This window comes from Mesoplodon mirus (genome assembly GCF_964341445.2).
Source record: "Mesoplodon mirus genome assembly, contig: HAP1_SCAFFOLD_1480, whole genome shotgun sequence".
Taxonomy (NCBI): Eukaryota; Metazoa; Chordata; class Mammalia; order Artiodactyla; family Ziphiidae; genus Mesoplodon; species Mesoplodon mirus.
The window spans coordinates 73,309-86,730 of NW_028294672.1; the positions used below are offsets into that span (position 1 = coordinate 73,309).

The window sequence follows — 13,422 nt, forward strand, 5'->3', positions numbered from 1 at the left end:
AATCCCATCAAGAGATAAATTTGAAAATCTGTCTTACTTAGCTTACAATGAAAGTAGAACTGGAGACTTTTAAAATGTCTTCTAAACAATATGCGAATTGCTAACTTTGCTTCAGTAGAGAAAATTTCCTGTTTGAAAACCTCTCTAGGACGCTGGAAAGATTGCACAAGCTCAAAGAGTTTTCAAATTGGTGAGTAGAAGCTCCTTAGGTAAAGGATTAACTATTCGGTTTTGATTAGACCATGAAGGAAGTGGCATGTGGTCGATTCCATCAACCATCATAGGAATGATTGAATGCGTATTTGGCCTATACACTAGCCAAAGGTGGCCCAATGATGTTTCAAGTTAGTGCTTTTATCCTTCCAAACAAGTTTTAACCAACTCGTCATCCACGGAGAGATGAAGGCATGGTGACCTTAGATGAAGGGATCGAACCTTTGTTCGATACAGTGCATATTGCAAATTCACCTCTAATCACTGCTCTACACCAGCCCCTCCTGAGGTTATATATATGTATATATATTATAAATATATAAATGTTATATGTATATATGTTTGTATATATGTTTGTTTGTATGTATATATACATATATACAAACTCCACAAGTATATATATAAATGGTATACCAAAAGGTTCAAAAGTTGATGGCAAAACGTTTAGGTTATACGAGTTGTTACGATAGAGTCGAGTATCTCTAATGTCTTCAATGATAAAACATATGGAATCATAATAATAAGCTGGTACTCTTAGTTTCCTTCTTCTTAGAACAGTTCCGTCGCGAAAAGAACTAACCCGTTTGCAAAAAAATTTTACAAACTTTAATTTGTACAAAATAAGCTTCTCAGGCGACGCGTGATATAACGTCTGCATCGGGAAGCTGTATAGATTAAATATATTTAGAAGAGCAATAAAAAAGTAGTGGGTGGGCGAGCAAAATAAAGAGCTGAAAGGAAAATGAATCATGCTAAATAGAACGATAGCAAAATAAAGTCAAAGAACAACCGTCAATGTGGCAGAAACCTTTGAAACCATTTCATTGTCAGGAACAATTGTCTTATTCATATCTGTAGTTTTATCCTGAACAGAATATGTTAGCCTTGAAAATAAATCAGGAAGACAGCCTTTACAGAAACACTTGAAACTTAACCTACCAAAGCATTTTCTGCCACAGCGAATCCAGCCTAAACTACAAATATATTGCGCAATGTTATTGCGGCAACTATAAAAGACAGCTCCTACCATGATTCCACCACTGCTACATGATTTAGTGGAAGAGAGATTACGCGAGGTACACGGCAATGATGGTTTACTTAAATAGAGCAGTGTGAATGCACCTTTTTTTACTAATTAAGATATATGCACTGACATATATGAAACCGGAGGCGCAAAAAGGTGATTATGAGCTTTTCGTGCCTTCACTCGACTTTTTCTATGCTCTTCCAACACCTTCATTAACGATTCTGTGGAAGCACCAGAGGGTTGTTTCTGAAAAATTTTTCGTTTTAATTCTGGAAAGGTGTCCGACTAATAAGAAACATTTTCATAAACGGGTTAAAAGATTCGACATTAGAGATAATTCCACCGTTCTTCCAAGAACTCAAACACCGCGATCTCTTTTTAACGAATAAATAACTGAGAAAAACTATGCTGTTTTTCATGCCAGGGTTATCAATGTTTCGCAAGAATTTACTAACCTAACTTATGTGTAATAGTCACTTTTAAATATACTTCTTGCTTAAGTTAAGACAATAAATACTCGTTTCAGAATTTTTGATTATCGAAGATACACTCTTCGTTAGGATCAAAGGTATTCCTTTAAAACCTCTTGAATTGTCCTTATACTTAAATGAAGCGATCCCGTGGTTTCCGCAACAGAGTGCTCATCAAGTGTAGATGAAGCTAAAAAGAAAAAACAACTCTATACACATAAAAGGAACCCGAACTAAAGCCAATTTTTCCATGTAAATTACCTTCAGGCAGGATCAGAGATATACCATGGAATTCTTTAGCAAGATCATGATGTCGAGATGTAGCTTTGGCTATTAAGGCTAAAAAACATATATGTATATATACACATATATGTATATATATGCATATATATATGTATATACACATGTATGTACGTGTGCATACGTATATATATATATATATATATATATATATATATATGTAAAAGAGTGAATATGCAGTGGATGGCTATAGAATTAATATGAAAATGCAGTAACACACAAATAGGAGTGCTCGTTTGTACGACTCCTGAAGATGAAAGAGAAGGGTTTGTCGGTTCGTTGGTAACATACGATGAATCCAGAATCCGCTTGGGAGTACTCCAACTATGACTCAAATTAAGCTGAAATTTGAACGCCTCAGGAAGCTTAAAACATACAGTAACAGTTCCAAGAAAGTTCTTAATCACTTTTTGCATGTCTAATAGCATGTGATCGTAGTCTTTATTGGTAACATCACTCGTTATGTTTTCCTTGTTTACGATGTTCTGACAAAACATTTTAGTACTAACGGAAACCTGGAACAAGATATTCAATCGTTTAATAATGATAGAACGAAATACTTGTGATTATACCAACCGCGCCGTTGTTGCTTTCTGAAGGTGCTTCATTAGCAGCATTCAAGCATGTTCCGTCAGATTTCAGGCAACAATCACCATTATCCTGCAGTAATATAGTTGATGAAACGAATAACTGAGAAAGTTTTAAAAGACATACCGGCACTGGAAGGCCTTGGGAAAATCTAGCCTTATTTGTTTTTTCGCACGAAGAATGATTAATAATGCTTGGCTCCCAACTATTCTCCTTCTCGAAATTGCTCTGATTGAACCTTCAATACAGAGAAATAAAATGGTAAATAGATATAGACTTGTTGGAACAGTTTGCAAACCTTGGATCGTTTAAAATGAAGCGGCCATGATCACGAAGAAATGATTCCTGCTCTCTTTGAATGATGTCAATTGGTTTTTCTAAAGTGAGACTTATCAGTTCTTTATATTGGATGACTAATAACACAAAACTAACGGTCTGAAATAAATTCGCTGCTTTTGACAGAAAACGCCCGAAAGGATGAACAATCATCGTTATTGAAGGTATTGCTATTCGACGGATGTCGACTTATTGATGACAGAATGGTTAATTGTAAAAGTATAGGAACCTATTTCATCTGCGTAAAGACATGAGTGTGGTTGAAAATAAAAAGTGGAGCTTAAGATTAGAAGTCTCATATACCAAAACAACAAATACTGATTAAGATTAAGAACTAAAGCGCAAACCACTATTTGGCATGTCTCCAATCTTCGATTCCTCCGGAATTGTGGAAAGGAAAGAATGAATCCTGTTAAATAGGTTATACATTCGAAGTTGTTTTAGCTAAAAACAATCTGTTGCGCAAAACACATACCTTTCGTCAACGGATTGTTGAACATTGTCATATTCATGCAATTCCTTTTCATCAACTAAATTAAAAAAAAAGTATTACACAATGACATCACGACATGGTAGATTGCAGAGGAAATTCTACTAGTACCTCGTTAATTAGTATACAACAATTCTAGTGCAAACTCACGGTTTGATTCACGATCTGAAAGCGGGGCATCGTCGAAACTCTGATCATCGAATCTGTCTTCCACTATCTCTTCATCATCCGCAATGCTAGACATTTTGGAAGTGTCTGAAGGTATTAAAGAGAACAACAAATAAAAAAATATATTTGGAATGCATACTGACTCTAGCAACGGTCATCCAGATTAAACGTTAAAAATCCACTAACATTAACGGAACAGTAAAACTCAAACACAATAGAGAAACCATTAAGAAAATCGATATATTATTTCTGAGTAATCGATATGGAAATTTCAAAATGATAAATATGAATTTTTGAATTCCAAAAAACCTACGAGGAGCACCAAGTTGAGCGCGAGTATATTTACGAGGTAGAGAACTCATTTGAGACCACTGAGATGACGGTTTACTTTTATATCAGCGAAATCAAGAAAACAACACGTACATATCTTTTACACATCTATTCGTGAAATGAAAAACATGATAACCAGCTAGAAATGGATAGAAATCAACACGTCACTATAAAATCCCTATGACCGCCAGCAGGCAGTTTCCACCGCTTCTTAATTGTTGATTTGTGCTTAGGAAAGCATTCATTATGATTATGAATGTCAATAATAGTGTCTCCTACAGTTTATTTATTCGATATTGCGCGACGATTTAAAAAAAATATTGTAGATCTCGTCGAACTGTGCGAGAGAACTATAAAATGTTAAGAGTTCCGGCTTATTGCAACTGTCAAGCACTATATTCTATTGGAAAATGAAAATAAATAAGTTGCGAACTTCAATGTTATTCCACTATTTGAAAAATTAAGTATATTATGCAATTTGTTCAGTAATCATTATTAACACTTCCGTAACGAAACTGTATTTTCGATAACAGACTATAATTTCTTCATTAATATAGTAAGGGAATTGGGAAATCTACATACCAATAAAAACAACTTTACTCTACCATTCCAAGTGTAATGTAAATCTATTACAAATGAAGCAAAACATTCCATTAAAATGAAACCAAATCTAAATTTTTTCAAACTTTTCAAATAAGCGCGGTAGCCGCAAATACAAACGGAGCTACGAAAAATACGTCTATGCATTCTAGGGCGAAATATTGTGTTGTTGAATTGAACAGCTTTTGTATTGGAGATAAAGGCTTTCTCTCTGAAATGTGAAAAGAATATCATTGCCTTTAGAAAATAAGAATTTTAATTTGATGGGATATCTGTAGGCAAAAATCTATAGATTTCAATGGTTTTATTCCAAGTATTAAGGTTCAATACGAACCGACAATATATTAATTTAAAGTTAAAAGCGTTCATTATTTTCTCATTGAATGCACTGGATCAAATAAATCTCGAATGTAATGTGTTGAAAGTTAAAAGCAACCATTCAATCATCGTATGACTCCACATGACGACAGTATGACGCAGTGGTTAGAGGTGCCCTAAAATTCACGATTGATCTTTGGTTCGATTCCGGGCTTACTAAGTCGTCCATATCACTCTGGGATTGGAAAATTATTTAGACTCTTACATTTGTCAGATATCGTAAGTTTGTATAAATTGAATATATATTCAACCATCTCAATGATGTCTGCTGAAGTCGAATGCATGGCGTATCGCCTCACGGATTGATCAACGACGATCCCTTTGATCCGTTATTTTATGTTTTATGACGTCACATAAGGACTTAAGTCATTGCATATTAACGCATGCCGAAAATCTGTACAACCCTCATTCGAGTGGTTTATAGAGGTTTTTTTCTTTGCACTCCTTAAAACTACTGGGAACTGGGGTTCGCATATTATTTGAAGAAGAACGACTATAAAAATACCCAGGGAAACATGTGTTTAAAGTAAACATCAATAAAATGCTCATTTTCTGTTAATATCTTTAGTACTTTAGTGCTTCGTAAATAACACTACCGAATAGTTTTTGCGCTTGATTAATTAATCTGCAGCTGTTAATAAGTAGGCAGCTAGGCTTTGAAATGACAGCCACCTGAGTCTTCTCCATAAGCAGCACAATCACGCGTGTTGTTTTTTTCAAATAATTGTCCTCGAATGAAGATTAGATCTGTGCTTGGAAATACACCTGCAAACATCTTGTAGAAATTCACAATTGCTTAGAAGTTAGGTAAATCTTAAAGGTTTAGAACATTAGTATTATGTCGAGTATTAAGTTGACATCACTGCAGTTTACAAGTTTCCCTACAGCCTCAATTCACCGCCATCTTCGTGGAATGATTCAAATCATCTGCAATCTGTAAATGAGCTTCTTTCATCAAAAATAACATGACAATAAATATAAATATATAAATATTATATGACGAGAGAACCGGCTGATCAAGGAGATTTAGAGTAAAGACTGTTAGTAGACTGAACCGGAAAGAGGCTATTTCGATTATATCTTAGTTCTTCATTAGTAATCTGTTGCCTTTCATCATCTTTAGTAATAAAGTTTTTGTATTACCTCTAGCAAAGCAAAGGTGTTACGAAATATTGCTAAGAAATGATGAAAACTGAAGCTAGATATTAGTTCACCTAACACGGTTGGTGATTATTAAATATTAGCTATACACTATTTTTGCAGGAAAATATAACAGGTTAAAAAAACACTGGAAGTAGTCCAAAACAGGAAACAATGCTTCTGTTCAATTGTGAACATAAAGATCTGAATCCAATTCTACTTGAGAAACACAGTGGTTCTACCACTTCTTTCTATTATATGAAGTTGATGTAGAGAAAGTTGTACTCTAATATTCTTAGTTCTACAATACCCATACCATGTCCTAAAATCTCCTCTAAAATTCTGCTTTTGCATCCCGACGTCAAAAATGTGGGCTGTTTCTTAGAAAGCCACATCTTAGCTCAGAGTAAGCTTTCTTAACCGTAATAAAAACCTTTAAAATTTACACATTTTTGCGAACGAGGCACATATCGGTTGCATAAAATTCTGCATTTTTGGAAGCGATGAAGTCATTGAATGCAGTTTAAGCCTTCGTTTGTTTCTGAAATTTTTACCGAACAGGAAGCTGTCGAGATGCTTGAAAAAGTCGTAGACGATAGATAAGAGATGCGGCAACTATGGTGAGTGAGGCAGGGTTTCGTGGCCCAGCTCCTTCGACCGTAGCAGGGGAATGACAGCGACTTTTATATTTTCCAAGGTAGAACTCGCCGTTACGATTTTTTTGAAACAAATGTCGCCCTGTGCATTCCTTGGCCTAATCCTCATTGCTGTTTTAAATACTCTATTCTGCAACAACGCCAGAGTTTGATCTCGTTTTCTCCTATTTTTTTCAAGCCGAATCCACACACAAATCCGTGGACCTTCGTAGATGGTGAATACGAGGAAACCAATAAGAGATGTGCTGGGACCCGCAGAACATCTGACGTCGGATCATGGAAGAACAACTTTGCTCCTGTTTTTCGCCCTAATCTTCGTCCATAATTCAAAATACCCCACGGAGATATGTGAAAAAATTCAACTCAGTTAATCCCAGACACATAGTTGGTGGCTAACTTATTAGAACTATGCCAAAAACGACTACGTTAGTAGATAGTGAAACGCTGAAGAGATGGATTTTTGGCTTCTGAATTGTCGGAGTGATTTATATTTTTCAAATACAGGTAACCATACTCATGAATAAATCTATGAGTTTTTCTCAATGTGCATGGATTGTATTTTGCATGTCAACTGACCAGAAGGCTGAAATGAAGTGAGGTGGTAGAAATGGGACACCGTGTGAGGTAGATTCCAATAAATAAACCCGACTTGTAATAGGAGGAACTTGACAAGCTACACCTTTGTTAGGTCCTGCATTGCAATGACAAAGCTTGGCAAGCCTGCCGTGGATATCTTTTATCACAGATATTGAAAACAAAAAGCCTCATACAAAAAAATCATTGTGCTCCTGGTGCTCATGGGGTGTGGAGAACAGATTAGTCGACTGTGTCAGAGATGAGCATAAACGGTTTCAATCAATTGATAAACCACAAAACTGATTGTAAAGGTAATGCAGCAAAAAATTATAAAAGATTGAGGAAATATTTGGATTATTTAGAGTAGATTGCCCAATTTCCCAACGCGAAAAGTTCACGTTTTTTTTCACCATTTTTCTTAGTGATCTTGTTCTAATACTAACTTGTACTGATTCTGGGTGGGTACCTGTAGCGTGGTAGTTAGAGGTGCAATGGAATAAGCACTATCTGAGTGTTTGATCTGAGAGCCGATCTAATCAAGTCCTTCCTTCCTCTGGTAACGAGAAATTGGTGCCAGACTAGTCTGGGAGGATAAGGCCAGTGATTTCATACATTGCCAGGTAACCGGAACTCATTGCGTTCAATCACTTTTACAATGCCTGAAGTCGAATCCATGATGCATTGCTCAGAAAATCAACGATAGTGACCAATGCCGAATGGTTTGTCCATTGTCCTTCATTGATTTGGACTACTGAGATAATGTCGTTTCAAAATTTGACTTTTTTAACTTTCAATTGAACAGTGACGCAAAATCGTTGAAACTGGTTGCATTGAACTGCATTTGGTCAGAGAATTGCTAATGATCAATGGTTACAACGTTCGTTTCGGAATGTTTATTGATGGAGAAAAGCAGCTTGAGGATTACAAGGATCGCAGCTACCCTTATGATGACCAAGAGAAAAGACACATGAAGAAAACCCTGAAACACATTTGTGCGAAATTACGCTCGAAGAATTTTGCGGCCACTGGTCATGGATGTTATTGAGCACATGAAATCATAAGGCATAAAATCCTGGGAAAATTACTACGGCAAGAATTAGTGTGCAGAAGTCGCTATAATGTACTAAAAATTGGAATATAGGATGTTGATGAAAGATCGGTAAAGACGGTTTCTACTACATAATTATTAGCAGCGCGAATTGCAAGTGGTAGTGTAGAAGGACATGTTGGAGTTGGACATGTTTACTAATTTAAAGTGGGAATTACGGATTACTGCCACTTCAAAATCCTGGACAACTTCATTCGCACTAAACATCAATTCAGAAGCGACCAAACAGGCCTTTGACGACTTCAGACTAAAAAATCTTATCTTCTGCATGGATGGAATGTCTAAACTTGTACAGTTTAAAAAAAAATTCAGTACTTATTAAGGCTTTCACTTTGGCCGATAAAGTTAATTTTTTTAACGATGTTGTAGTGGTGTTCAATTTTCTGCTCAAAATCGGATATTTATTGCTAAAATACGAACATGATCGGCGAAGTATCCGTTATTGAGGATAGGTTGAAAGAAAGCTAACGCTAAAGTGCGAATAGTTCAGACCTTTGTGAGTAGATTTATTCTATTGGCTATCATTCTTTGACGAAAAAGTATACAGCGGAAAGAAGTGCTGGTAAGCAATATTTGTGTTAAATCTAGCTTCACATATAGGGAATGCTGCTTTGGAACAGTTATAGGTGTATAGTAAAATAAAACACGCTGAGAGAAAGGCAAAGGGAGGGGCACGGATGGTGTAATGGATAACTGGTGACCCCCCGGAAAGTGCAATCATCTGGTTGGAAGTTCGCACCGCCCCGAAGTTTTGCAAATATCTCAGTGTCTTAGCGGTTATTTCGATTGATAATAACACTACCGATTAACAGAAATAGGTAGTTAAAAATGAAATTCAAAATTATAGGTGTGTTTAAATCTAGGCAAATTTTCATCTTTAAATTTTGACCCCAAATTAAGTAAAACACTAATCCAGCACAGTATCAAAATGGTGTCTTAATGGCATCTCTTAATGGGGTATATTTAAGGAAATATCAGCTTGAAAACTAAACTATATTTGGCACTCGACATGACTACTACATTAAATCCGAAGGCACTCGAAAAAGTCTCTTGCACGCTTTCTCGACGCTTTTCACCCGCTCGATGCTGATTTGTTCAAGTGTTGGATGGTCCAATTGTAGGTGAGGAAATCGAATGCTGTTTTCGGATGTTGACTGGTCATAGTGAATAGACATGTGTAGATAAAATGGTAAACCCTGAAATTTTCGATTTTCACAGTTTGAATCCATTGATACCAATGAATATGAACTGTATACTCCGTGTCGTCACTTTACTCTTTATATTCGTTTATGTAAAAATCACTCTTTTATATTCGATCACTTATTTTTAATTTCAAAAAGGAATATTACATTTTGGACAATTAAGCAATACTTAGAAAACTAAGTATGAAAAATAAGGTATATCCATTTACCACGTCGCATTTAAAAAAAAAAGAAGAGCAAGAGTAGAAAACGTGAAATATGTTAGTTTTTGTGACACTCTCCCTAGCTAAGATAAGTGCACGTTAAATGTAAGATGGCTTTAAAAAACAACCTTTTGAAGGATGCGAGTAATCCTAAATGCTTTATGCCAAGGATTAAAAGTCCGAATGACGACTGCAGAAATTTTCATGTGACACAAAGATTTTGATTTAAAAAATTAGTACATAAAGGAGACAACCAGATGATATTTTATTGATTCTGGTATAATAAAAAGTAGTTTCGCCTTTTATGGTCATTGTTTTTCCATGAGATAGCGATTTTTTACTATGGAATTATAGCTTTCTTACCTAAGCTTTATAACTTTAAGTGATATCAAGCTTCTTGCACAAATTTTTGGCTAGTAACAATAAGGATGATGATCTTAGAAATGCATATTAGTTGACTCAGTCTTCCTCATTGATAATGATGTAAGGTGTGACACAGGCTGAAACTTATAGGAATGATAGAACAAAATTCTAATAAAGAATACTACCATGATATTCGTCCAAGCAGGCATTACGTTCATTTGGTGTGTTTCGGAAGTAAGCTCACAAGCAATGAGCATAAGCTTTTTACGGATTTTCCTCGCTAACGAGTATGTGGTCTTTGAACTTTCGGCAGATGAGTAATGTTATTGCTAACAAATATTTGAGAAACTCAGTTGAGAAAACACTACATATGTTATACTCTTCTCATAGTGTTTTGTATATATCACCTTTTTTACAGAATGGGTGAAATCTGATTTTTACAGGCACCAAGAGATCAGTATCGCCTCTTATAACTCAGCTCTGGCTTGCAGTTTTGTGGAAGCTCATCTGTGAAATAACGAGGAGAAATGTAACAAAAATATTTTTAAAAATTTAATCATATAGATAATGATGTATAATAATGCTAAAATTTGAAAGAGAAAACGTTCTTCCAAGAACTTGGAGTGAATACTTTTTAAATCATGAATTTACCTCAAACGAGTTCGAAATCATAGCACGATACCCAACGAAGCAAGCTTTACATCTACTGTTTAGTCTATAATTGAACAATTTATTTGATTGAAACAACTGCGCAAAAGCAACAAACAAACATAAACTAATAATTTACTATTTATCCCCGTCGAAGACGCTTCTATTCACGTAGACTTAGAGCCTGAGGAGTTTTGTTTCAATATTAATACACTTTATATCGATGGAACATTCTATCGATATGCTGTTTTTCAATACTTTATATTATTGTAGTATAATGAAGCCAAAGATTGTAGTGAATAACTTCTCACAGTTTCAAATTACTTTATTAATTACATTTCTGGTTGGTTTCATGCAAAAACGTACAAGCGATATGACGGAATTAGTCGTCACAGCTGACACCACTTGCTCGCTAATTTCCGCTATTGCTGACAATGTGGCGCTGATCCAATGTTCAGTGTTCTCTTCTTTTTCCCATTATCTTTTCTTTGATCTTGATTCTGTAAATTGATAAATATTGAACAAGGGAAGTAAAACTGAATCAAAGAACTAGAAAATGGATGTATTGCACTTATATCCTTAACCCCTCAAGAGGTAAGGGTGTATTTTTTTTGCTAAAGTGATTGTAGTTGCTTAGTCAAGAACGGTAGAGATAAAAAATCGATAGTATACCGTAATGCTTGCTGACTTTCTAAGATTATGTCGCCATCTGCATTTAAGAGCTCACCTTAACGATCTCACTCGGTCTATATGCGAACACATCGTCCGCTTCATTCTAAAATGAACTAGAATAATTTGAAAGCAGAGTGATTTGATAAAACTTGCATGTTAAACTGAAGCATAGCTGTCTTGAGTTAGAGATTAATGGAATTAGTGACTATGTGCAAATTTTTGTTAGCTGCATAGATAAAAAGAAAGATTGTGACCTTGTGATTGAGTATGAAAGTCGTTACATCATTTGCCACCATGTTATGCTCGTTGCTTGTGAGCTTACTTCCGAAACACACCAAATGAACGTAATACCTGCTTGGACGAATATCATGGTAGTATTCTTTATTAGAATTTTGTTCTATCATTCCTATAAGTTTCAGCCTGTGTCACACCTTACATCATTATCAATGAGGAAGACTGAGTCAACTAATATGCATTTCTAAGATCATCATCCTTATTGTTACTAGCCAAAAATTTGTGCAAGGAAGCTTGATATCACTTAAAGTTATAAAGCTTAGGTAAGAAAGCTATAATTCCATAGTAAAAAATCGCTATCTCATGGAAAAACAATGACCATAAAAGGCGAAACTACTTTTTATTATACCAGAATCAATAAAATATCATCTGGTTGTCTCCTTTATGTACTAATTTTTTAAATCAAAATCTTTGTGTCACATGAAAATTTCTGCAGTCGTCATTCGGGACTTTTAATCCTTGGCATAAAGCATTTAGGATTACTCGCATCCTTCAAAAGGTTGTTTTTTAAAGCCATCTTACATTTAACGTGCACTTATCTTAGCTAGGGAGAGTGTCACAAAAACTAACATATTTCACGTTTTCTACTCTTGCTCTTCTTTTTTTTTTAAATGCGACGTGGTAAATGGATACCTTATTTTTTATACTTAGTTTTCTAAGTATTGCTTAATTGTCCAAAATGTAATATTCCTTTTTGAAATTAAAAATAAGTGATCGAATATAAAAGAGTGATTTTTACATAAACGAATATAAAGAGTAAAGTGACGACACGGAGTATACAGTTCATATTCATTGGTATCAATGGATTCAAACTGTGAAAATCGAAAATTTCAGGGTTTACCATTTTATCTACACATGTCTATTCACTATGACCAGTCAACATCCGAAAACAGCATTCGATTTCCTCACCTACAATTGGACCATCCAACACTTGAACAAATCAGCATCGAGCGGGTGAAAAGCGTCGAGAAAGCGTGCAAGAGACTTTTTCGAGTGCCTTCGGATTTAATGTAGTAGTCATGTCGAGTGCCAAATATAGTTTAGTTTTCAAGCTGATATTTCCTTAAATATACCCCATTAAGAGATGCCATTAAGACACCATTTTGATACTGTGCTGGATTAGTGTTTTACTTAATTTGGGGTCAAAATTTAAAGATGAAAATTTGCCTAGATTTAAACACACCTATAATTTTGAATTTCATTTTTAACTACCTATTTCTGTTAATCGGTAGTGTTATTATCAATCGAAATAACCGCTAAGACACTGAGATATTTGCAAAACTTCGCGGCGGTGCGAACTTCCAACCAGATGATTGCACTTTCCGGGGGGTCACCAGTTATCCATTACACCATCCGTGCCCCTCCCTTTGCCTTTCTCTCAGCGTGTTTTATTTTACTATACACCTATAACTGTTCCAAAGCAGCATTCCCTATATGTGAAGCTAGATTTAACACAAATATTGCTTACCAGCACTTCTTTCCGCTGTATACTTTTTCGTCAAAGAATGATAGCCAATAGAATAAATCTACTCACAAAGGTCTGAACTATTCGCACTTTAGCGTTAGCTTTCTTTCAACCTATCCTCAATAACGGATACTTCGCCGATCATATTCGTATTTTAGCAATAAATATCCGATTTTGAGCAGAAAATTGAACACC

At 35.3% G+C, this 13,422-nt stretch overlaps 1 protein-coding gene across 1 annotated transcript in view; it reads right to left on the bottom strand.

The window, feature by feature from the left end:
• The window catches only part of LOC309798051 (uncharacterized protein), a 35,437-nt gene extending 31,071 nt beyond the window's left edge, over nucleotides 1–4,366 (bottom strand). Inside the window, exons 1-6 of the mRNA XM_082646382.1 lie at nucleotides 3,575–4,366; nucleotides 3,410–3,464; nucleotides 3,282–3,343; nucleotides 3,031–3,147; nucleotides 2,897–2,975; nucleotides 2,587–2,836 (exon numbers count right to left, since the gene is read on the bottom strand). Of these exons, the coding sequence (XP_082502508.1) occupies nucleotides 2,587–2,836; nucleotides 2,897–2,975; nucleotides 3,031–3,147; nucleotides 3,282–3,343; nucleotides 3,410–3,464; nucleotides 3,575–3,668 (657 nt within the window). The 5' untranslated portion in view covers nucleotides 3,669–4,366. The remainder of the gene's footprint in view (nucleotides 1–2,586; nucleotides 2,837–2,896; nucleotides 2,976–3,030; nucleotides 3,148–3,281; nucleotides 3,344–3,409; nucleotides 3,465–3,574) is intronic.
• Nucleotides 4,367–13,422: the final 9,056 nt, after the last annotated feature.